The 26,774-nt window shown below is 41.9% G+C and overlaps 1 protein-coding gene across 1 annotated transcript in view; it reads right to left on the bottom strand.

Annotated features, from left to right (window-relative positions):
• LOC111150422 (monoamine oxidase A) overlaps nt 1–26,774 on the bottom strand; it is a 67,643-nt gene that overhangs the window by 21,562 nt on the left and 19,307 nt on the right. The window contains exons 3-4 of the mRNA XM_022507860.1: nt 16,131–16,268; nt 104–208 (exon numbers count right to left, since the gene is read on the bottom strand). Of these exons, the coding sequence (XP_022363568.1) occupies nt 104–208; nt 16,131–16,268 (243 nt within the window). The remainder of the gene's footprint in view (nt 1–103; nt 209–16,130; nt 16,269–26,774) is intronic.

Here is a 26,774-nt window from a genome sequence, read left to right as displayed (position 1 = left end):
CAGTTGGGCGCGTTGGAAATGACATGTATGAATGTCCAGAGCAACGTCCCCTGCACTATTGGAAGGATATTAAGGTCATGTGTAAGCCGAACACACATTTTACCTCCTTTCCCATGTTATCCATTGTCCTCCACAAATTGTTGTAATCCAAATAGGCAATGGGATTCCATACCGGTGGAAAGGCCCCCCGAAATGGATAAGTTCTCCCCTACAACATAAAAGCAAAGGATGATACGTTAAATTAGGATGGCATTCTAAATAACAAAACCCAGCCAACATAAGAGGCATTTTCAAACTAACAGTATGCTCTCCTATTGCAAAAGCATCACCTTTGATGGGAAGTAAATACATTTTATCTATATATGCCCCAAATTTCAATTAGATTAGCAAAATGCCCCAGGTGTTGTGCTACCTGCTTTTAATTTACAGGAAATAATAGCTGTGAACTTACTTGTACTTATATAGAGAACATAAATATAGGTAGCTCATCCTAATATCTAACGCTGATGCCACAATATTCTCAACCCTTGAGCTCCTAGCTAGCTAATCTCTTTGCAGGGATGCTCCCACTCAGATGAGAGCAGGATGATGACATGGAAGACTGTTCTTGGACCACACAGAAGACTGGAACAACAAAGCAGAATATCTTGGACTGAGTTTTAGGGTTCACATGGGCTAAATAAAGACTGGCTAAACTACTGGCTATGCCTGAAGTCAAGAATCAAAATATGGGGGGAGCCTGGCTAGCTCAGTGGGTTGGGCCTCTGCCTTCGACTCGGGTCATGATCTCAGGGTTCTGGGATCGAGCCCCGCTTTGGGCTCTCTGCTCAGCGAGGAGCCTGCTGCTCTGCCTACTTGTGATCTTTCTCTCTCTGTCACATGAATAAATAAAGTCTTTTTTTAAAAAAAGAATCAAAATACGGGAAACAGAATAATGGGCATTTGACATTTTTTTCGCTGCCCAGCACCCACGTTCCTCCCCCAGTATTATCCTGGTTCCTTTTTGGGAAACTGTCTCTCCTCTGTGGGTAGATGTGTAGGGAGGATGATCCTGGATATCATCTCCCATTACAGCAGGTGATGGGCTAGATCTTTCTCCACCCCCTCTGGCTACTGGTGCAGCTGGGGTGTGAGCCTGTCAGCTAAGCTTGGCCAATCACACACACTCTCTGACCCTGGAATGAGTCACCCAACAACAGATGAAAGCTAACTCTGGGTTCTCCTTCCCCATGGCAGCATGCTGCACACATGCTTCCTGCTCTAAAGACCATGGCTGTGGTTCCTGCCCTTAACTTGCCAGAGCTCCCCTGTACTCTGCCTATTCCTAAATGTGGCCCTCCAGCCTCTTGTTGGTTCTGTGGGCTCTCTGATATCCTTTCACTAGATCCCCCTCTTGTTAGCCGGAAATGGCTTCCTTAAACAAGGAAATGGCTTTCTATTGGCTGGTACCAGAACATAAAGACAGCTAATTATTTGCCACCATTGACTTCATTTCCATTGTGTGACAAGTCCTGTGCTATGCAAACATCGGGGTGAGGTGAGAGTGAACCCTGGGGAAGAGATACCAGGTCTGGGTATTTTCTAAGGTTTCACTCCTAATTCATTTCCTCTAAAAATAAAACATTCATAAGATTTAAATATTTTCTACTAATTCAATTTTTCTTGAGATTTGTATTTTTTAATCAAAGAAAAACATAATACTGGCAGAAAGCCTACTGTGCGTATTGCACAGTATTAAGAACTGTTTTGAATTAAGAAGGTGGGGGGAGGGGAACTAAAGCAAAACTCCTAACCATCAAGATAGGGACACAAGACCCAAGAGCATTTGCATTCATGTGCACACACTTACACACGCATGCGTGCACACACGCACTCTTCAACTGAGTAACGGTACATGGCAGCCATTAAGTGACAAGTAATTTTGCCTGCCATGGTAGCAACTTCAAATAACCCTGGCAGATTATGTGATCTGATTTCTTATCTGAAAAAATGCCATGTTTGTAATGCTGCAACACAACTCTCAGAGACTCCAAACCTTTATCATCACCACCACTATCGCCACCATTATTACTAACATTTATTGAGATCTTTCTCCACGCCTGGCCCTGGCTAAGCTCTTCATATGCATTATCTCACCCCAACCCTGTGGAGGCAAGCACGATTAATATTTCCATCTTATAAATGAGGAAACTAAAGCCCAGGGATATTAGCTGGAAAACAGTAGAATGGAAATTTCCTGTTCCCAAAGCCTTTGCTCGTAAACATTAAGCTTTCTGGCCTTCCTATAGGGTTGACAGAATGTGGGGATAGGTCTGTTCTAGAGACGTATTAACCCTCCCAAGTGGATGAAGGAGTGTTTGGAAATGTGAAAACTTAGAAATTTCCCACACCATCTTTTATGTTTCTAAGGAATAAAAATGGAGACAAAGAAGCTCTGGGGTATAAGCTGGCTGTTGAGGAGACAGCGTCAACCCTGGGAAATGAGGAGGCACGTCTGGAGAAAAACAGGCAGACATTTTACCCAGAATGCTATGCTAGCTATAGAGAGGAAGCTGACGGTTAACAGCTCATGGGCAGCCTTCAGAACAGCGGGTTGTCATTACAGCTCTTTCCTTAGTTGAAATCGGAGAAAATCTACATTTTCCTCTGTAAAATGTATTTATACTCAAGGAATAGTCTCATAAAAAACTGATCTTTGCTTTGAAAAGAAATACTTTTTTTTTTATAAAAACAAACATGCTCAATCATCTGGGGACATTAAGAAAAGTATAAATATAATTCAACAAAATGTGTCCCACATTCCTAATAAAGTTCTTCTCAGGATGATGCCAACCAGAGTCTCATTTCACACACGGCCTAAAGGCCCCATGATCTGAGCCTTGATTTAAAAAAAAAAAAAAAGGGGGCAGGAGAAGTAAAGAATCCAAGAAGAGAGGAGAGTCCAGTCTGGCAATCTTTTTAGAAATGGGAGCCATGGAAACACTAAAAGAAGATCATAAAGGCCGGCCAACTACAACATTAATTTCTACCTGTTGACAGAGGCACCAAGTTGAAAAAGGGATTTGACTAATTAGTTTCACTCTTCATGCCTGGCTTCTCTGCTCTTATTCCATAGAAAACCTAACAGTGGGACATCTGGGTGGTGCAGTCGGTTAAGTGTCTGAGCTTGGTTTCGGCTCAGGTTGTGATCTCAGGATTGTGAGATCGAATCAAATCGAGCTCTGCACTTGGCATGGGGTCTGCTTGAGATTCTCTCTCCCTCTGCACCTTCTGCTCATGCTCTCTCTCTCTCTAAAATGAATAAATAAATCTTTAAAAAAAAAGAAAAGAAAACCTGTTTGCTAAAGAAATGCATATATGTGGGAATAGACTCCTACACGTTACCTCTTCCTTTCTCTGAAACCCCTAAAAGGCTTATTTCCTACACGGCCTGCTTCTAAACTAGACAACTCAAGACAACTTCTTCTCTTTGGAATCTCTAAAGTGGTACAGTGGTAGGACCTGGAGCTGTCTCTTGATGGAGTAAGAACAGCCTGCCAACTGGACCTTCTCAAGCTCGTAAATGTGACCATACCGTTTTCTCCCAAAGGCGCTCGTACTTTCTCAGTATTTCCAAATACTTCCAAATATTTCTAAGTGGTTACTGCTCTTGGAAAATAAAAGGAAAAAAAAATCTTGAGTAAAGGTCAAGTTCATTTTGTACCTATACTCTGGAGCCTTCCAACCCTTCCAAAGTGGCCTTTAATCTCTAAAGCACAGTGTCTCCGAGTTGAGGTCAAGCAGAACACAATGTCCCTGGAACTGTGCCCCAAATACTTAAACCCCTTTGAGAACCCACATCCTCAATGTACCGATGTTCCTAATAAGAAGAGACTATTGCTAGGAGATGGCGATTTACGACTCCCACATAATTCTTTATTGTTGGTCTTACAAAATAAACCAAGTTTAGAGTAAGCGAGTAACATTTAGTGATTGGCATGTTGGAGAGTTTCGGCTCTTTGTACTTTTAGTTAAACAAAAGGAAGTGGGTGTTATTAAAGAACATCACAGCCCCCGAGGAAGGCTTCCAAGAAGTTTTTTTAATTATCTTGAAAATAAACAGCTATGTGCTAGACTGGTTTAGGAACAAGTCTGCCCAACTCAAATGAATTCCTTGGCATTCTCCTTGTCCCGCTGTTTTGACAAGCCTATAAAAGACATCTTTGGATGGTTTCTTTTCTACAGTATTTAATAATGCTTTAACTAAAGAAATCATCTAAAAAGGCATTAAATAGGATGGCAGTACTGTGTTGTACTCATAGTTTAAAAAAATCGTTTTCTTCCTCTTTCCAAATGCAGGTTAGCCAAGCTGTCTTCAAACCTACATCATTCTACTTGACCAAAAACAAGCCATCCTAATAGATCTATCTATTTAAATAGGATGATCTATCCCATGGTACTGTGCTGCTTGTTCCAAGTCTCCAACTAGATCTATCTATCTAAATAGGATGATCTATCCCATGGTACTGCGCTGCTTGTTCCAAGTCTCCAACTAGTGTCCATCCTTCTTTGCAAAACCCTCCCATCCTCCATCCACTGCCTCCCGACAGTCTGATCTTCAGCCTTTTCCGCCCCCCATTTCCCCGCAGAACTCAGCCAACATCTGGGTTTGTCCTTCGATTTGCACAGTGTTACAGTGTACATCTTTCAAGCCTCTGCTCCCTCGATGTTGAAGAGAACTTCCAAACCGTAACGTATAACTTCTCACACAACTTCCAAGGGCTGGCAGCACATTTCCGGGTGTTTGCTCATAACCTGATACTTCATCTTATTCTCAGTCTCTCTCTCTCGGGACTTGGAATGGCTACGAGGCTGGGTGGCAGCCCATGAGTTGTGCGGTCCCGTCTTGGGGAACAAGACAACTGAAAAGCTCAGGTACAAATGATGCCACAGAATTAAGAACAAAAGGTTTCAAATGAAGCTATGCTGCCTTTCCCAAGGAACTCCAGTTCTATACAGAAATTACAAACAAAGCAATTAAGGGATGCCTGGGTGGCTCAGCCGGCTAAGCGTCTGCCTTCAGCTCAGGTCATGATCCCACAGTCCTGGGATCGAGCCCCACATCCTGCTCCCTGCTCAGTGGTGGAGTCTGCTTTTCCCTCTGCCTGCCGCTTCCCCTGTTTGTGTGAGCACTTGTTCTCACTTTTACTCTCTCACAAATAAATAAAATCTAAAAAAAACAAAAACAAAACAATTAAGATAGCAACAATATGACCTCTTCTGGAGGCTCTTGGGTAAGTGAAGATAATTGACAGAGTTCTTTCCTCTTTCACAAATGCCATTAACTCTGGAGAAATGGGCAGTTAGGAAAAAAAGATGAAAATGTTACACTATGAGGATGAGTGGCTGCTTTTCCAGAACAGCTTTATTAAGACATAGTTCACATACTTGAGGGGCGCCTGGGTGGCTTGGGTCATGATCCCAGGGTCCTGGGACTAAGCCCTGCATCAGGCTTTCTGCTCAGTGGGGAGCCTGCTTCTCCCTCCCCCTCTGCCTGCCCCCCCCCCAGCTCATGCTCGCTCTTGCTCAAATAAATAAATAAAATCTTTAAAAAAAAATTCACATCCTCAATAATCCACCCATTTAAAGTGTATAATTCAATGGGGTTTTGGTATATTCGCAGAGCTGGGCATCCATTATGGCATCTAACTTTAGAACATTTTTGTCACCAGAATAAGGAACCCTTAGTCATTAACAGTCACTCTCCACCCTCCCCCCACCCCATTTTGCTATCTTGCAAAGCAGCTGCACTATCTTGCAAAGCAGCTGCACCATTTTATTTTCCCACCAGTGACGTTTGAGGGTTCCAATGGCTCCGCTTCTTCACCAACACTTGTTACTGACTTTCTGATTCTAGCTAGCCTGGCGGGGCCAAAGCAGTACCTCACTGTAGTTCTGACTCACATTTCCCTAATCATGGGTGATGGCCAAAGTCAAATCAGGCTCTGTCGCGATCTCTTTCTCTCTCAAATAAATAAGTACATAAATAAATAGTCAATCTTTTTAGGAAAATTGTTTACTTGCTTTTTTCTTATTCCTTACATCTTCCATATCACTATGCCTGGATTTCATGTCTGATTTCTCTTGGTTTTCATTGCTTCTAATTAAAATCCTGTGATCATCAAAAGTGAGATGCATCACAGGATAATAAATTTGATGAATTTAGCAAGCTCACTACATCTTTGAAGATATTCAGAGGTTCACATTTCGTATGTATTAGATTTTTAACATATACGTGGGTATGTATATGTGTGTGTACATGTATAATTAATCCCAGCTGGTGCCTTGGCAGAGGCAGGAGAGTTCATGACTCCACGCTCTTGGCTTAGTCCCTCCTGTGCCCCCACCCCGGGCCTCAGTCTCCATGTCAGGAAGATGGGACCTGCAGTGCCCCTGAGCTGGATCCTCCATTGGGAGTCTATTAGGATGTGCTTTCTATATCTGGAGGTTGTCGGCATGAGTAAATACAGCTCTGAGACAAACATGGTCCCAAAGATCCTACCTAGTAGCGGAAGGTGGAAATGACTTCTGCTTCCTCTGGCAGACTAAAGCACTTTGTTGCCCATGGCGCCTCACTATTTTTTATGCCATTAAACTGATTTATGTAAGAACTTTCCTGACTAGTTTCAACACACCCAAGAAGGGCGATGTCTCACACTTGTTTATATCTCCTACACTGCCTTGTATATACCAAGGTTCCAAGAAATGCTCCTTAAATGGAAGAATTGAAGGGATAAATAAATACAGGGGCGCCTGGGTGGCTCAGTCGGTTAAGCATCTGCCTTTGGCTCAGTCACAATCTCAGGGTCCTGGGATCAAGCCCCGAGTCGGGCTCCCTGCTCAGCAGGGGTCAGCTTCTCCCTCTCCTCCTGCCCCTGCCCCTGTTTGTGCTCTCTCTCACTCTTGCTTTCCCTCTCTCAAATGGATAACTAAAAACTGTTAAAAAGTGGGCAGAATACAATTCTTGCATGTATAGCCCATCTGATCTCACATCTAGCTCTACCAGGCTCCAGAAATAGTCTAGCCTCTTTCTACACAAACAACTCCCTCTTTTCCCACCTCAGACAAGATCTTCTAATGAATGCCAATTTAGCACTGGTTTGCAATGATCAACTCCACAAACACACCTTTTCTAAAACAGCTGTAGTCAGTACTACCAACAGATTTACTAGAACTCCCTATGTGTAAGGTATTGAAGGGAAGAGAAAAAGATGAAAATCTCTAAAACCATTTCCTATGTGAACCTTTCTCACTCTGCTCTTTCTGGATGCTATGTAAAAATGGGTTCCATGGTGATGAATCTGGGAAATCCTGGCTTATAGTTAAACAGCTTTTCTTTTTAATTAAAAAAAAATTCCTGCTCATCCTCATAGGACCCCTAATTTGCTAACAAACATCTTGGCATTCAATGATAGGGACGGAACATGGAGCATTCCCACATGTATATGACCAAGAAACTCCCTCTCTAGCAAAGCATTGCTGGGATTAATGTTGATTAGAAAATACTCCCTTAGACATGCTTTCTTCCTCTTCTGGCTGGCGCTCTCAGGGGTCCAAGGGGACACGGGAGAAGAGGGGCTAGAAAGAGGAGCCCTGATAACCAGCGGATTTATTTTCCAAATGCTCCTCATGGGAATACAGTCTCCTGCAGACATCTCCTGAACAAGAACGCACGTCATACCACAACACTGAGTCAATAGGAAAAATAAAATGAAATCACTTGTGCGTCTAGCTGAAATTGCAAGAGCTCTGTGCTGAGTCTTGAGCCTGGGACTCTCTGCCCCTGGGAACTGGGCAGGACAAAGATAAAGTACGTCAGAGCAGGTAGAGAGGGTCAAGGGTAAAGCAGAGCTTCTTGCCAGACTGGCTGTTAACCGAGTGCATTCACCTTGCGTATCTCAGTGGACGGGGTTGGATCTGCGTGGAGTTACTTTGGCGATGGCTCCCGTGATCATGATGGTGCAGACGTGGGAGGGAGAGGGGACTGGGAGCCATCAGATCCTTAGTACCATCTTCCCCACATGTGACCATCAGAGAGGATTTTTTTTTTTTTTTTTTAGTCTACCAACTGGGAAGAGTCACAGATACTCAGGACTTCTTTGGCCCATATAATTATGTAGATTAGTGACGGTGCCCACATCTGTGCCTTGGCGGCATCTTTTATGACCCCTGCTGGGCAGCAAATGTGGGCCAGTGGTGATTTCTTCCCATTGTCTCTGAAGCCTGAGGTTTTTTTCAAAGACATTTATCTGCTGGAGATGGCTGTGGAAACTAGGCCACTGGATACTTTGGCAAACACACAAAATTAAATCTCGGCCTGAGGTTCCCAGTGTATCACTTGAGTCTGACAAATTACAGAAGCACTGTGAGAATGAAAGGAAACGGACTAGTAGTTCAGGAATTGATCCCTATGTTTAAAAAACCTGACAGGAGAAAAGTCCTTTAAATGGAAAGGACTCATTTCCACAGTTTTCAGGATCAAAGTGTTCATTGCATTTAACTACAATTAACATTCACATTTTCTGTCATTCCACCTAGAATTTTCTTCTTCTGGTTGCATGAGACCCCAACACAAAGCAAACAACAAAATGAAGTGTTATGAAGACAGTACTGGGCTGCTCAAATAGAAGGTCTCCACATTAGGATTGTTATTTGTCTCTTCAGTTTCAAGGTCTGTGTTCGCTAAGATTAGTTATCAACTATGCTTTCACATCTGTCTGTCTTTCTCACTCACTTCTGTAGGACCTTGAACCAAACACTTGCATTCTTACAACTTTCTCCCATCTCGAAAGTAAGGAAAACTGCTTACTAAAACTCACTTATTAAAACTCTGTGGTCCACCCGGTTTTCAAAAGGTATTTGTTCAAATGAGCTTGACACAGAAGTGAAAAAGCTTAGAGTCCAGGCCTGAAATAGAGGGCTACCTATGGCAGCATTGATCCCATTAAATGGCAGGACAGGGCAATGAACGCAAAGACCTTCTGGTTGGGTTAGCATGTGCTCAAGGGACACGGGAACTTCTCTTCTTCAGGAAGTGCCCAGAATGCATCAGGTATGGGATTTATAAGGACATTCAATGGTGTTTCAGTTTCAGCTGTTAGAAGGCTACTTTACAAAAGTTAGAAATTTCAGAACCAATGATTAACTCTTTGGGCTACGATAGTGGGTGCGTGCTCTTGGGTAAAGTAGGGCCTGCAGAGGGGAAAGCAGGAAGGAAGCAAAAATAGGGATGAAGAAAGTAGGGGGAGGAAAAAAGGAGTTTTTGACCTCAAACTAGCAACATTTAACCTGAAAGCTCAGAACCTCTAGCAGTTGGGTTATCATGGAGAGGAGAGCAATTTCTGTTGAGAAAGCTGCTTATGTGACGCTTCATTCCACTGACAAGGTTCTTTTTGCCATTAACCACAATGCGAAGGCCCCACTTAAGGAGGTGACTGCAAAGTTCCACAGCCTTAGAGAAATCCTTCGTGTCTGACTGAATCCCCTTTCTGCGCTGCCACCGAAAGCCAGTTCACTGAGTCACAGAGGCCAACTCTAGACCACTTCTCAGTGAATGCTGAGATAAGGATTGCCGTAATGAACTGGCCTTATTAAAAATGAGTAACAAGAAGATGAAAAGAGTTTTGTGAATAGTTGAAGGGTGCACAATCATGTGAATGAACCTGACGTCACTGAATTGTACACCTAATGGTTAAGAAGATAAACTTTTGTTATGTGTATTTTTTTTTTTAAGATTTTATTTGACAGAGAGAGATCACAAGTAGAGAGAGAGAGAAAGGAGCAGGCTCCCTGCCCAGCAGAGAGCCCGATGCGGGACCCGATCCTAGGACCCTGAGATCATGACCTGAGCTGAAGGCAGAGGCTTAACCCACTGAGCCACCCAGGCAGCCCTGTTATGTGTATTTTACCACAATTTTTTTTTTGAGAGAGAGAGAGCGTGCGAGCGCACATCCACGTGGAGTGGGGAGGGGCAGAGGGAAAAGGAGAGAGAGAATCTTTAGCAGGCTCTATGCTCCGCGTGGTGCATGAGGCAGGGCTCAATCCCACGACCCCAAGATCATGACCTGAGCAAAAATTAAGAGTCAGACATTAAACAAAATGAGCCACCAAGGCGTTTCCACAATTTTTTTTTTTAAGAAAAAAAAAGGAAGGAAAAAATTTTAACAATTCACTTGACTTTTCTATTTATTGGGCTGTCACTTCAACCAAGTAGAAGTTTTGTGCTCTACAAACTAAATGGGAGATTTCTCCCTGAAAGTTTATAGGGAAAAGAAAGGAGGCTTTGAGAGAAAATGGTTAATGCTGACCTAGTTTTCTAAACAGTACAAGGCTTTAAGAGTAATTTCTGTCATTACGCTTTCCTGTAAACATAAGAAATAAATGAAAAAAAAAAAGAGAAAGAAATGAAGTCTTTTTAAAATGGACGGTGGAAAAGAATGGAAGTTACTAAAAACTATATATCTTTGTACTATATATATACTTATATATATCTTTGTACTAAATACTTGATAGATGAACATATTTAGTCTCTCTGCTTTTAAAGACCCAGGTATAACTGTAATTTAGAGAAGAAATCAAATAATCTTATATTACTTCATTTCTATGATCAAACAGAATTTCTTGTCATGAGCACCTGCCCATTTACTATGTGCCTCTTCTTACCCAATTTTTTATCTCTACCCTAAATAATTACCCTGAAATAATATACATAATAAATAATAAAATAATATACAAATTATTTTAAATCTCTCTTTCTTTTTCTTTAAAGCCTCATTTATTTTTAGAGGGCGGAGAAGGACAGAGGGGGAAGGAAACAGAGTATCTTCAAGCAGACTCCCCACTGAGTGCAGAGCCCAAGGTGGGGCTCGATCCCATGACCTATGAGATCATGCCTTGAGCCGAAATCAAGAGTCAGATGCTCAACCAACTGGGCCACCCAGTCTTTTTTATTCTTTTTAATCTTTTTTTTTTCTCTTTTTAAGCCAGGGAGGATACAATGGCATAAAATAAGGTACTCTTATCTAGATCATACTTTGACTAATGAGTTCACATAAATCACTTAACGAAACAAATATATACCCAACAATTCCAAAGCATGTCCTAGACCTCTAGACTTAGTAGTCTAACACTGTAATAGAAACCATCTGTAGTCTTCAGCCTGCTGAGCCTAACTGGGATTCTCTGGGGGTTCCTTGGGAGTCAGGTGCTCACTGAAGGCCCGAGAGGCTCCAGATTTATGGCTCAGGATGCAAGAGAAGCAGCCACCCTGGTAAATGGAACCACACATGGCTCCCAGTGCCTGTGTCCACAGGAGGCCAAATCCACAGGAGCCCTTACTGCCTGAGTAGCATGTCAGGAGTTCAGAACCCTTTGGGGTAAGGTGATTTTTGTCATACCTCACAGCTGTCTTTTACAGATATTTACAAGTTGACATTCTGCCTGTGGAATAAGGAACGATGTGACATAACCCACAGAACCCTGGGCTCAAGACATGGAAAGCCCGACTGTGGTGCCTAAGCTATCTGAGCCTCAGTTTTCTCATCTGTAAGATGGAGGGGATTCTTATTACCTCATAGGATCACTAGGCAACTCACATGAGGCAACACAAGTATAGGCACATTACAGATGGAAGGCAAGACCTGTGCATGGAGTGAGGAGGGATGGATATAAGTGATTAAAAGAAAGGAGACAAAGACACAACAAGCAATACCCCTACAAGAGCCTTTGGTTCCTTGCCTTTCCTACTGAGCAGACTTGAAAGTGAAAGCATAACTTTCTTTGAACACAAAAGATATACCTTCTGTGAGTTGATACGGAAAGGTGTTGAAAGCAGTTTAAAAATATATGTCCCTAATCCTAGAGAAACACTCTATTATAAAGCAAGGGGTCAAAGATACAGTTATTTCTGGCAAGCATTTAGGCAAACTAAGAAAAAAATAAATCCTCTGCTTTCAACATGGCCTCCTGGTTAAAACAGAGTTCACCTCTTTGCAACAACAAAAAATTTTTACTTAGTATTCCAGAGCACACACATTCTGAAAAGCCTTTGATTTCAGTCGTTGGCATAGAAACCTCAAGTAAACAGCTGTGGGAAGAACAGAACCCATACTAGAAAACTTGCTTGGTGAGCTGTTACTATCAGGAAAGCCTACGTTGTTTTAAATAAATTTTTATCACACCATTCTCTAAAAAGAAATGTGTGGTATATATTTAGAGTTTCCATTTTTATTTAGGGAGAAAGTGGGAATGCATAAATGTGTCAATTTCTCCTTCAGAGCGGCGCCTGCCAAATGCCTTGCTTCATCTCTCGAGGCAGTGTTCTCCCTCTCTACAGCGTACCTGCATTATGAATATCTGGAAGAACCCATTAAAAGAAAAGAAGAAAAAAAACAAAACAAAACAGGAGCGCCTGAGTGGCTCAGTCAAAGTGTCTGCCTTTGGCTGAGGTCATGATATCTGGGTCCTGGGATCAAGCCCCACATCAGGCTCCCTGCTCAGCCGGGAGCCTGCTTCTCCCTCTCCCTCTGCCTACTTGTGCACACACACACTCTCTCTCTCTAATAAATAAATTAAAAGAAGAAAAAAGAAAAGAGAAATCAAGCATTTCTTCCTCCTTCTCTAAGACTCAGCACTGCAAAATTTAACAAAAAGTCTCCACAACTCCATGAAACTTACTCATAAAATAATCATAATGATGGTGCATCTAATTTACTAATGCAAGTAACCGATCAATCAATCCAAGAAGCACTCAAGTCCATCTACTTGTCTTAACACCATCCAGAGGAAAAGAAGTGATAGAGTGTTTTAGACACACCTAGCTGATGCCACTTCAAATCCACCTTTTAGGGTAAGGACAACATGGTTAATTTAATTTCACAAATGAGATACAATCGCCTAAACAGACCTGTATCAAATTCACCACATTCATAAAATCTGTTCAAAAACCTATTCTATAAGAATCAGGATCCACTAGGCGGCCTGGCCGGCTCAGTGGGTAGAGCATGGGATGCTTGATCTGGCGGTTGTGATTTCAAGCCCCAGGTCGGGTGCAGAGGTTATTTTAAAAATAAATAAATAAATAAACTGAAGAGAAAAGAATCAGGATCTACTAAACCAGGATTAGGATAGGTATTCTATTCACAAGATCCATGAAGAATACAGGCAGAAATGTTAGCTAATGGTAAGCTCCATGAAAGCAGGAACTTTGATCATGTGTCTACCATTTCCAGCCTAGAACAGTATCTTGTACAGAGAAGACTCTACAGTAACTATTTATTGAACTAATGAATACATTTGCCAATAATGACATGAACTCTCTGTGATTAGATGGAGTCTCCCTGGGAAGGGAAAGAGTGTTCAGCTCAGAGGCGCAGGCTTGGAACTCCACACTGTTGTGTCAAAATTTGCACTGCCAACGCGATCTACCAAGGGTTACGAAAAATTATTTGATGAATAATAAAAATCATACTAGAACACGCTGAAACTTGATGCACTACAGTCTGCTGCCAGAAGAAATAACTGAGCCATTCTTTACGGCTGCACACTGGGAAAATTTAACAGCTAAGGCAACCTGGACCATTACTAATACGGCTTAGTTTTAACTAGACAATGGCAATCTTCTGGTGATTCACCCACTACCATTTTGGTGGTATTTACTGAAAAAAAAGCACTGTGGGAGATTATAGAAGCTCGGGTTGTCACAAGAGCCAATGCAGAGAGTGCCATGAAGATAATTTGCATTATTAACCCTATGCACTATGGTGATGGGAAAAGATCAATTTCTTCCCCCCAGAAGTGGACAGAACTGTGAGGGTTGATATATTTTTAAGTAAGTGGAATTATTTTTTGCCGTATGGTTTATTAATAATCTTACATGGAATATAAGACTCCCCTAATCTGGCCTCCTCGCTTTACAACTTCCTGGTCATTATAAAAACATCAACCCCAGTGAATATTTCTCATTGCAGAAATGATACGATTTACTAGAACCCTAGCAGAAAGGTATTCATTCAGGTAAAGTAACTTAACCTCTAACTGACCCACTATAGTTTTACCTTAACATTGCTGTCTAACTTGGGGGAAAACACATGTTCTTTAGCAGGTTACGGTATGTGAGGGGATGGTCTGTTTAATCGAACTTCTAGGATCCATCTTTACTTTAGATGAGATTAGGTCTTAGATGAAAAGAATGGTGTTTAGTTTCATCCCTTAAATAGGTGCATATTTGTTAAGTCAGTCCTAAAATTGATGAACAGTAGGAGCTCAGGGGATAGGCAGACCATTAATCGTTCCATAGCCTTGTCAAGTTGCTTTCCTTTGCCGAACCTCAGCTTTCTCCCCTGTAAAATGGGGACAATTGTACCTGCCTAACACAGTGGATATAAGGAGTTTGTGCATAAAAAGAGCACTTTGTTATTTACTGTGAGCCTCCAGGGAAAATAAAAATCTCTCAGCTCCTGAATGTTCAACAGGAAGAAGTTAGAAGCACAAGTCTGCTCAGGTTCCAGGACAATCACCAGACTCATTTGCCTCCCAGTTGGACTGGGGAGTGAGTGAATGGACGTGACTGTTTGTGTAATTAGCAGTTGAGTGCGAATACGTTATGTAGGCTAACACACGCAAATGTGCTCAGCAAATGTTAGTTACTACCATTCTTAGTGTTATTGCCTAGTCCAGGGAAACACCATCCCACGCAGAAAAGAGAAAGTGGGGAAGCAAAGGGGTGTTTTCCCTTTGTGATCATGAAGCCTCTGGAAACCTGCGTTCATCAACACTTTGCGTCATTTTTTATACTTTCATACTTTCTTCATTCCTCCCTGGATTTCTGAACCCCATTTTGCCAGACTCTTCCCCCAAGCATCCTGAACCATCCCAAACCAGCTATAGGAATTTCCCCAGAGTTCCCTGATTGTGCATCAGTGTGCATACCCTCACAAGTTCTCTCGATCCCAAGCTTCAGAAGTCCCCGCAGGTGTGGAGCCTGATTGCCTGGGGAGCTGGGGGAAGTTGTTGAGAAGTGATGTGGTTACTTGTGTGGGAATCTGGGCATTAGAATGAGTAAACGAGGGGCTCCTGGGTGGTGCAGTCGGTTAAGCCTCCGACTCTTGGTTTTGGCTCAGGTGGTGATCTCAGGGTCATGGGATCGAGCCCCATGTAAGGCTCTGTGCTCAGCCCCAAGTCTGCTTAAGACTCTACCACTAATTATGTACTATACAGTGGCTAACTGAATACAAAAAAAAAGGAGTCTCTCCCTCTCCCCCCTCCCCGCTGTGCTCTGTCACTCTTTCTCCAATAAATACATAAATGTATATATAAAAAAATAAAGAATGAGTAAACTGCGATGGCGGGTCAGAGAACTTGTGACCTCTCAAGGCACATCTCCAGACTCCAGCTGCTCCATGCTGGGCTTCAGTAAGAAAGAATAACACTGGCAACAGCTGTCGTTTCCTGCGTGGATGTCAGCAGAGTTTAAATAATCTCATTTCAACAGTACGAAACTGCACAACCCAGCTAGACTTCCCAAGAGTCAAGGCGTGACACAGAGGAAATTATCAAAGTGTGCAAAGACATGTCAGGTAAAAATGAGAATAATAACCTGTTCAGTCTTAAGAAATGGCCTCAGACTACTGTGTTCCTTGGGGCCTTAGAACTGCCTCTTAGGTGCCTGGGGGGCTGCCCGGGGCACCGTGTGTGTGTGTGTGTGTGTGTGTGTGTGTGTGTGTGTGTGTGCTCCCACCACAGATGACTCCCGCTCCCCTCATCTCCCCATCCCCCACTCTCCATAAAGGGTGAAGAGGAAAAAAATGCTGAGAGCCTCCTACCCCTACTCCAGTTGGACTGGGGTGAGGGTGGAGAATTCAAGGGCTACAGTGGGTGATGTGGAGGAGAGCCAAGCTGACGCGGGCAGTGATTCCCAGAGTCCACAAGGATTTTTTAAAAAGAAAAAAGAAAAGAAAACACGGAATACTACTGTAGAGCTGACAGCCTACTGGTAGAATGGCTTTGAGAAAAAAACAACTAAAAACAAAAACAAATACTTTCCCAAATACAGTGCTCTCCCACTGGTCAGTTGAGTAAAATGTCAGACTTACCTTGACATATTGTACAAGACGTTCATTTACGTTCACTTTGTAAGTCTCTAGACCCAGCTCCTTGGATAAACGTAAGATTCTGTTCTGGGTTGGTCCCACGTAAGCCCCGCCAACATCTACATAATCGACATGTTCATTCTGTAGAAAGAAAAAGTGGCCAGAAGACTTCAGTTAAAACTCGGGGGAAAAAAAAAAAAGCTTCGATGTCTTATTTAAAGACAAAAACAATTATTATTTACAACTCACATGTTCCTTGCTTTGCTCTTAGAGAGTGCAACTGAAAATGGCAACCCTTTCTCCCCTGCCCAAGGACCAGGAACAACCCGGTATGACACTCATCACACAGCAATCCCATTTGTATAGTTACTGGGGAGGCCGATTCGACAATGACACGTATCACAAATAAAAATTGCTGTAGTACATTCTGCCGATCTAGATCCTTTTCAAAGCATTTAGGTTTTTCTGTATGTTTTTCTTTGGGGCTGCTGGTGTAGGCCTAATTCTCTGATTTCCAACAGAAGAAGTTTTACATCAGCCCACACCGATGACTCTTGATCTTATTTTAAAATATTAGCAGGGGGCACCTGGGTGGCTCAGTCGGTTAAGTGTCTGCCTTCAGCTCAGGTCATGATCCCAGGGTTCTAGGATCGAGCCCCGCATCAGGGAGCCTTCCTTTGCCTTTCCCCTGCACCCCGTTCATGCACTCTCTCTCTCTGTCAAATAAATAAATCTTTAAAAAAATAAAAAATAAAATAAAATACTAGCTGGGAAGAATATATCACAGGAAAAGGTACACAAAGCTATAAAAAGATTCATATTAGACCTAACAAATTATTTTATAAATATACAAACCTTCCTTCATAAACCGAAATTTACTTTCCCCTCTTTTGTGCAGTTCTACATTTTCTCCAGCTTTTTTATGAACACATTTCCCGGTAATTTAATCAATAGACTGAATATTGCGGGGCGCCTGGGTGGCTCAGTGGGTTAAGCCGCTGCCTTCGGCTCAGGTCATGATCTCAGGGTCCTGGGATCGAGTCCCGCATCGGGTTCTCTGCTCAGCGGGAAACCTGCTTCCCTCTCTCTCTCTCTCTCTCTGCCTGCCTCTCCATCTACTTGTGATCTCTCTCTGTCAAATAAATAAATAAATAAAATCTTTAAAAAAAAAAAAATAGACTGAATATTGGTGACTTACATCTCCTCCGTGTTTTTGTAATAACTTCTTTTGGGTCTGCTTCTGTTTTGTTGTCTATATCCGTTCTCATCCATGTTGCCTTTCCTCCTTGTTTGCCTGATTATTCTCTACTGAGTGCCACTCAGTGAATTCGAAACAAATACAAACTAACTCGAATCCTAGGAGGATATCTTTCTCAGAGAGGATTTCTGTCTGCTTCTGCCCAGCATCTGGGGGCCCTTATAATATGAGATAACTTTATTGCATTTCCTGTGCCTGATACGATTTGAAGCCAAGCTGAAATGCACACACACTCCGGTCTTCTTACAGCTCATCCCAAGGACACAGGCCAACCCAAAGCATGAGAGCTGTATCAATGCCTCCCTTCATTTGCACACAGTCTGGTGGGCTCTGGACTTGACGCTCAGTTGCTCTAGCTTTGGATGATTTTTGCAAGTCCTTCTCAGCCTCTCGCTTCTTCGGTGATCAGTAAACTCCCCCTTCCCCTCCCCACCTTCCAGGGCAAAAGTAGGCCAAACCTTCCTGATGACGGCCCAGTGATTCTTCACTACATTCTTAGCCCTCTGATGCTTTGAAAATTCGTGTGTATACAGTGCAATTTGTCCAATCTCTTTGCATTTAGTAGGAGGGTTGGGGCAATTCGCCTAAGTGTTATTTCAGAAAAGTGATTGTCTAGTATCATTCAACTTGCCTTCCTGGCAAAACACAACCTGATATTATCTTTCTATCACAGGATATGCTTTGCTAACATTTTGTTTAGGATTTTTGTAGCCAAGTTCATGAGTGAAATTCAGATTCTTCTACAACCCTAGTCTCCCCTTTGTGTTAGAGTATTGCTAATCTCATAAATTAGTGATCATACTTTCTTTTAGTCTTTGGAAGTGTTTGTATATACATAGAATTATTTATTCTTTAAACATTGGGTAGAATATAATTCTAGAGCTATCTTGGCTTGCTGTTTCCATTGTTGAAAAATCTTAAACTATGAGATGCGATTTACTTTGAGGCTAAACCACGACCCATATTTTCTATTTCTTTTTAAATCAGTTAATTTTGGTAAACATATTTTTCCTTATACATTTTGTGTGTGTTTCAAAACTATTGGTTTAAAGTTAATAACATCCTTTTTGCATTTCTTTATTGAATCACTGGTTATACCTACATTTTCATCCCTTTTATTGTTTATTTGAGATGTCCCTTTTTTCTTTTTCTTGAAAAATCTTACCAGACACTTCTCTATTTTTAGTTTCTTCAAAGAATCAACCTTTGTCTCATTGATCCTCTTCATTGAATATTTATTTTCTATACCATGGATTTACGCTATTTCCCCCTTTTAGATTTTTTTTTTAAAGATTTTATTTATTTGAGAGACAGAGATCACAAGTAGGCAGAGAGGCAGGCAGAGAGAGGAGGAAGCAGGCCTCCCACTGAGCAGAGAGCCTGATGCAGGGGCTCCATCCCAGGACCCTCAGATCATGACCCGAGCTGAAGGCAGAGGCTTTAACCCACTGAGCCACCCAGGTGCCCCTCCCCCTTTTAGATTTATTATATTCTTAATTTTCTAACTCCTCACATGCTTTGTTCATTCATACTGAGCCTTTTTTTCCCCCCAATGGAAGAATTTAGGCTATAAATCGTCCTCTAAATATTGCCTTAACACAACTTTATTTTGAATATTTCCATGTGCAGTCTTAAGTATTTTCATGTTTCCATTACAATTTCTCTTTAGACTTGTGTTTCTAAAAACTGTTGGATTTTAACTTCTACAGCTGGGATTTTTTTTTTTTTAAGTTATCTTTTTGTCATAAGTGCACTGTGGTCAAAAAATGTGGTTTCTATGACAATTTTTGAGGCTCATGTTATGACCTAGCACATGACCAATTTTCAAAGATTTTCCTATTTACTTGATAAAAATATAGTCCATAAAATGATATGCATGGCTTATACATGTCCATCAGAATGAGCTTAATTGTGCTCAGACTTTTTCTGTTTGAAAATTATGTAAAAAATCCCCTACTCCATTGGGCATTTATCTTTGATTCCTGTTAATTTTTGCTTTATATTTTGAGGTCACATTATTCACTGTATAAAAGTTCAGAACCGTTTGATTTTCTGTCTTTTATCATTATGTACCGATACTTATTTCAATGACTTTTTTTTGTTCAAAGTTTACTTCGTCTGATATTAATATAGCTATAACAGCTTAGATTAGTATTTGTCTATCTTTTTCTATCTTTCAGTTAGAGTTTGTAGTCTGACGATTGTTTTCCTTTGACAAACTTAGCATTTACATATATTATTATTCCTTTTTAAGTGCTTTAGCTTACTTCTTATTTTATTATGCCTATTCAAATAGTTTTTCCCCAGATTTCTTTCCTTCTTTTGGAATGAGGGGTTTCTTCTTTTTTCTTTTTAAATTTTTTTCTTGTACTTGTTTGGAAGTTAGTCAGGCTTATTTCAGACTTTTTCCTAGCAATATTAACATGCACACTTAATATAGTCTAAAGTTTATGAGTGGATTATCTTCCTACTGAAAACTACGAAAACCTTCATGCTCCAACTGTGATCACCCTTTTTCCAATCTATAAGCTATAAAAGTACTTTGGTTCAGATTTGTATCAAAGCAAATCTGACACTACTTTGTTTTATTGTTTTGATGTTGCTGTATTATATTTAAATATTTACCAATATCTTTGCTCACTGTCCCCTCTTGAATCTCAGACCTTTTATTTGTAATCTTTTTCCTTCTGCTTGAAATACATTTTTCTTTATCATCTCCTCCAGTCTGGGTCCTAAAGTCTTTGTTTTTGTCAGTCTGGGAAAAAGATTTTTTCAAGCAGGTAATGAATTCAGTTTAGTTCCTCTTTCTCACAGTCTCAGAACATTAAAGATATCTTCTGGAAGGGTGCCTGGGTGGCTCAGTGGGTTAAAGCCTCTGTATTCCGCTCAGGGCATGATCTCAGGGTCCTGGGATCAAGCCCCACATCAGGCTCTCTGCTCAGCAGGGAGCCTGCTTCCCTGCCTCCTTCTCTGCCTACTTGTGATCTCTGTCTGTCAAATAAATAAATAAATTTAAAAAAAAAGATATCTTCTGGCATCTGTTTTTGTTGTCCAAGGGTCGCTCATAAATTTAATTGTTGATTTTTTAAGAGTATGTATGATTTGCCTTTTTTGCTCTTTAAAAAATAATTGCTTGTGAGATCTCTTTTCTTTGGTATACTGCAGCTTCTCTGTCCCTGGGTGAGAATTTCTTTTCCTTTATCATGCATTGAACCTGATAGGTTTCGTCTTATCTTCCAACAATGCTGGGAATATCAGCTAGTATTTTTTTATACCATCATAACTCTGTCTTTCATGTCTTAGCTGCCCACCACCCCTGAAAACATATTTTCTAATCTTCGCTTCAGAATTGCAAGCTAGGCAGTTTTTCTAGATCTAGCAGTTCATTCGCTGTCTTTAGCTGTGTCTAATATACTGTTAAATCTGCCTGCTGAATTTTTTCATTTTAATTAGTATATTTTCATTTCTAGAATTTTTAAAAAATTTACTTGATCATTTTTTAGTTTCTTTACCCTGATCCTAGTTTTAAAACCACTTATTTTCTTCCAAACATGCTGAACAGAAAAACCAAAGATTAAAAAATAAATTAATTAAAAAATTTAAAAATAAAACAAAAACATGCTTAACTATAATTTTTTACTCTTTGCATTATATGACTGTTACAAAATCTCTCTGGATCTTTTTTTTTTATGCTTGTCCTTTTTTGGTGCCTCTTTTCCTAGTGCGCTTTTTCATTTTTAACTATGAGTTACTTATTTTCTTTGGAACATTTCCTGTGTAAATGATTTGAGGCCTGGGTGGAAAGGATTTGAGTCTATTTTTGCTTTGGGGATTCATTTGTTTATTCAACAAACAGACTGTGCTTTCCTACAAGATGCCAGGTACTCTTCAAGGAGCTTCTGTTACATCAGTAAACAAAACAAAGATCCCTGCTCTAAAGGAACTTATATTCAATGGGAAGAGACCCATTGGGAATAAACCCCAAACATAATAACTAAGTATCTCAGAAGTTGATAAGAACAATGAAAAACAAAAAAAATTACAGTAGGACAAGAGGTCTAAAACAGCAGAGGAGAAAAGGAAAGATTGCAATTCAACATACGATGGATATGTCGGCCTCCTTGAAGAGGTAATATCTGCATAAAGACTCGAAGGAAATGAAAGGATTGTCCACATGCCAGGAGAAAAGCATTCCCGGCAGAAATTAACAAGACGGGAAAAACAAGTGTTGGTGAGGATGTGGAGAAAGGGGAACACTCTTACACTGTTGGTGGGAATGCAAGATGTTGCAGCCACTCTGGGAAACAGTACAGAGGTTCCATAGAGCTACCCTATGACCTCGCACTTGCACTACCAGGTATTTACCCCAAAGATATAGATGTAGTGAAAAGAAGGGGCACACGCACCCCACTGCTCATAGCAGCAAAGTCCACAATAGCTAAACTGTGGAAGGAGCCAAGATGTCCTTCAACCAATGGATGGATAAAGAAGATGTGGTCCATATATACAATGGAATATTACTCAGCCATCAGAAAGGATGAATACCCAACTTTTGCACTGACATGAGTGGAACTGGAGGGGATTATGCTAAGTGAAATAAGTAAAGCAGAGAAAGACAATTATCATATGGTTTCACTCAAATGTGGAACATAAGGAGTAGCATGGAGGACCACAGGGAAGGGAGAGAAAACTGAAGGGGGAGAAATCAGAGAGGGAGATGAACCATGAGAAACTATGGACTCTGGGAAACAAACTGAGGGTTTCAGAGGGGAAGGGGGTGGAGGGATGGGATAACCGGGTGATAGGTATTAAGGAAGGCACATGTTGGGATAAGCACTGGGTGTTATATGCAACTAATGAATTGCTGAACACTACCACAAAAAGTTATGATGTACTATATGCTAACTGAACATAATAATTAAATAAAACATACAGACCAATCAAATAACATGCAAATGCTTATTAAATGTCTACTCTGAAACAAACAAAGAAAATACAGCCAGTGCAAACTCTAAGGCAGAGGGAGTCTACTGTGTTCAAGAAATAGGAGACCAGTATGGCTAAAACAAGAGTGAGCAAGGAAAAGAGAACTGAAGGGGCACCTGGGTGGCTCATTTGGTTAAGTGTCTGACTCTTGATTTCCGCTGAGGTCATAATCTCCGGGTTGTGAGAGCAAACCCCACACTGGGCTCTGTACTGATGTGGAGCCTTCTTGGGATTATCTTTCTTTCTCTCTCCCTCTGTCCCTCCCTCCCTTAAAAAAAAAAAAAGGAAAAGAGAACTGGGGATGAGGTTACACAGGTTATTGGGGGCAGGTCACAGAAAGCTTCACAGGGCATTATAAGGACACCGGCTTCGCCTCTGAGAAGGAAAGCCTCTGGAAGCTTTTGAGCAGAGACGTGCCAAGATCTGACTTAGGTCTGAAAGGCTCACTCTGGCTGCTGTACTAATAGTAGGTTCTAGGAGGCGAGGGTAAAGCAGGGAAGTCAATTTTAGGAGGCCATCGCAGCAATCTGGCCAGAGATGTTGGTGGCTCCCCCCAGGCGGTAGCCATGGAAGTGGTACAGAGTGTTGAATTCTGGTGGTATTTTGAAGGCTGAGCCAACAGAATGAATGTGGGGTCTGAGAGTATCGAGCATGATGCTTGAGGTCTTTGGAGTTGCTATCCTTTGATACCGGGAAGGCTGCTGGAATGGCAGTCTTGACGGAGAACATCAGAAATTCAGGTCGGGTACATGAAATCTGAGATGTCTGTTCAACCTCCAGGAGATCTGCAAATTTCTGATTTCCACGTCAAGGCAGCAGTGTATATTTCATTCAGCACTGGGCTTATTGCCAAGGGGAGCGTTAATCAGGGCTTCCCATTCTGCCCTAATATCAGAAATGAGGTGTGCCTTTCACTTCTTTCACCTGTCCCTTATATAATCCTCACCTTCTCTTTTACTAAGCCTTGGTACTGTTCTCTAAACCTTCTCCAGCACCCTTTTAAAATATAAAACAGAACTGGCGTCAGGACTCCAATAAATTTCTAGGCTTTGACAAAGACAGCAAGAGGACTCATGGGAATTTCCACACATGATGTCTTTAGAATACTGACACTATCTTTAAAGCAAATAACCCTAAGTAGTAAAAAGTGTGAGGCATTTTACAGAATATTTCTTATTTTTACCACACGAATTATTATAACATTACCGACTATACTCCCTAGGCTGTACTTTCCTTTTTATTTTTTTAAGATTTATTTATTTATTTATTTGACAGAGACACAGTGAGAGAGGGAACACAAGCAGGGGGAGTGGGAGAGGGAGAAGCAGGCTTCCTGCTGAGTAGGGAGCCGGATGCAGGACTCAATCCCAGGACCCTGGGACCCTGACCTGAGCCGCAAGCACACGCCTAACGACCGAGCCACCCAGGCACCCCTAAGGGTGTACTTTTCAACCCTTTCAAGTGACTTTTTATTTTATAACTGGAAATTTGTACCTCTTAATCCCCTTTATGTAATTTGTCCACCGCCCCCCCTCCACAAGTATCTCCCTCTTGGCAACCACCAGTTAATTCTCTGTACTTAGTCTGCTTCTGGTTTAGCTTGTTTTCTTTGTCTTCATTTGTTTTCTTTTACAGGATGTTTCTTTTCAAAGGTGAAAGATTCTAAAGCAGGTGCGTCAGGTTCAGCATGAACATATCGGAACTCTAATACCATATTCTGCTATATTGTGCCTCCATCTTGAAGGTCTTGATTTTGATCTCTGAAGAGGCCACAAACATGCAACTATATTAGGAAACAAATACACCAGCATTGCAACAGCCCCACAGGCATTTGGACTTTGTAAAGTTGGTCCTGAAGAACGATAAATGAACCATACTAAGAAAAAATTGGCAAGTTTTTTTTTTTTAATTTACTTTAGGTAAGCTCCACAACGAACATGGGGCTTGAACTCATGACCCTGCGATCAAGCATCACATGCTCTATCAACTGAGCCAGCCAGGTGCCCTTAAAGATTTTATTTTTAAGCAATTTCTACACCCAAGGGGCTTGAGCCCACAACCCCGAGATCAAGAGTTGCACCCTCTACCAACTGAGCCAGCCAGGTGCCCCCAAAAATTGGGAAGTTCTGAACTCATAGGAGATCTCTCTGAACAGCCACCAAGTGAAATACCAAATTTAACATTTTAGTGCTTAAAGATCCAGAGTAACTCGTAGTGCATCTCCACCCCAAATTATCCTAATTGACTATGCTCTCAGAAGCAATTCTAACAATATGCGATTCAGTTTCTTACAGCATTTCTGTCCCTTTTTCGCAAAGTTCTTTTTTCTCCTTTTACTCAACTGAAATCTTATATATGTCAAGTCCTAGTCTGTAAGCACTGCAAAGTGCATTTCAAAGTACCTTCCTCATATACCTAAGGAGTTACAATATCATGGTCAATACACAAGAGTTCCTGTATGGGGCTGACATGTATAAATGATGCCATGTGAAAAATCAGCCTGGGGCAATAAAGCAGCTGGGGAGAGGCATGTTGGAATTCTCATTTCCCTTATATCAAGAAACCTATCCTTAACTGAGAACCTGCAACATGACTGATGCTCCTGTTTAATAACCAAAAGGTTTTAGAGATAAGAAACGTGGGGCTAAGGAACTTAATAACTATCACCAAAGTGAAGGAATAATTTTCAGAAAATGACAGGAGAATTATATCCAACAAGGTCAGACACGCAGGATACGCAATCCTTCTTTTGCACTCTAACACACGTCTTCAACTAGAACTTGAAGCTGCAAAGGAGCTTCGAGTACATTTCGATTGTATCTTCACTGCCCAGATGGGCAAACAGATGTAAATCGCTAACAGCACTTACCCAAGCTAAGAGAGTATGTCAGGCAGTGCAGGGGCCTGAATCCCAGGGTCCTGGCTTCCAGACCACCAGGCTCCCAGTGGACTACGTCCGAGGAAGCACTCAGAAATTCTCCCAATACAATTAATCCGGATTTACATTAATTTCAGGCCAGCAAGCAAACAGGGAAACACTTCCGGAGCAGCCCCCGGGGACCCTGTTGAAACGTAGATTTGGATTCAGTGGGTCTGGGACAGGGCCTGAGACTCTGCATTTCTATCATGCTCTTGGGGGACTCTGAGGCTGCTGGGCCATGGACAACACTTTGAGTAGCAATGCTGGGGAGCACTCTCAGAGCTGAGCCGAGTGAAAACGGACTCATGGTACATCCTTGTACATCTAAAAAGGTAGGAAGCAAATGACAGGGGGAACATGGTGTGGTATGACTGGAAGAGCTGGTACAATATGCTAGTTCAGATGTTGGTTGGCCCTTCCATATCCATTCATATGGCCTTGCCCACCACGCCTGCTTCTGCGATGCAGCCTGGAAATGTTAAACACTTGCTTTCTCAGGCTCCCTAGTGGCCAAGGGTAGCTATGTGCCCCCACTCTGGCCAAGGGGACTGGAGAATGCCCGCCAGGTTCTTCTCGTAAAGGAAAAGCTCGGTTGCAGATAAAATTGGGGCTGCCTCACCAAGAACCAGACTCTTAACTCTAGAGAACAAACAGATGGTCACCAGAGGGGAGGGGGTGGGGGGATGGGTGGAGCAGGGGCTGGGAATGCAGGAGGGCGCTTGCCCAGATGAGCACTGGGGGTGTCGTATGGAAGGACAGAATCACTGCATTGTGCACCGGAAACAAAGAGTACATGGCTTGTTAACTAACTGGAGGTTAAATACAAACTTAAACAGAAAACTGGGACTGCCTCTTCATGCTTCTTCCTGTCTTAAACGAGGGCTCGATGTCTAGAGTCGCAGCAGCCATCTGGTTACCATCAGGCAATAAGCCAACATACAAAGAACGGCTGAGCAGGAAAGACATGAAGAGTGGAAAGCCTTGACAATGAAACCCAGCGCCTGCGGCAGCCCGGACTCCCTGCCTCCAGACTTCTTCTCACGCAAAGTAACCGAATGTTTGTACTGCTCAAGCCGTTGTAATGAGCACCGCCTAAGCCATTTTGCTGTAAGTCTGATACCTCTTCTAATTAGAGAAATCCTTCGTCTCTTGCCAGTCATTGCAACTGTCTGGTTTTGTCCTGTCGGTCTCCCGCCTGTAAAACAGTCTATTTGTGTGCTCTAGAAAAGGTTCTCATTCATGACCTAAATGCCAAACACAAGGGCCTCTCTTTGCAGCCCTCATCCTATGTCAAATACCCTTGGAGTCTGGCTCAGTGCAGCTTCCCTTCCTCTTTCCTCCACAGATTTGCATGGCACTGCTCGGACCCTGCCGCTTCTCTCTGGCTCCTCGGCCGTGGCCCCCGTTAAAGCTGTGTGCTCCCCAAACTTCCATGTTTGGCCCTCTCTTCCCCACCCCATGTCGGCCCCCTGCACACTTTCAT

Source organism: Enhydra lutris, unplaced genomic scaffold, assembly GCF_002288905.1.
Source record: "Enhydra lutris kenyoni isolate GAN:26980312 unplaced genomic scaffold, ASM228890v2 scaffoldscaffold23, whole genome shotgun sequence".
NCBI classification, from domain to species: domain Eukaryota; kingdom Metazoa; phylum Chordata; class Mammalia; order Carnivora; family Mustelidae; genus Enhydra; species Enhydra lutris.
This window is presented reverse-complemented; position numbering and strand designations above follow the sequence as displayed.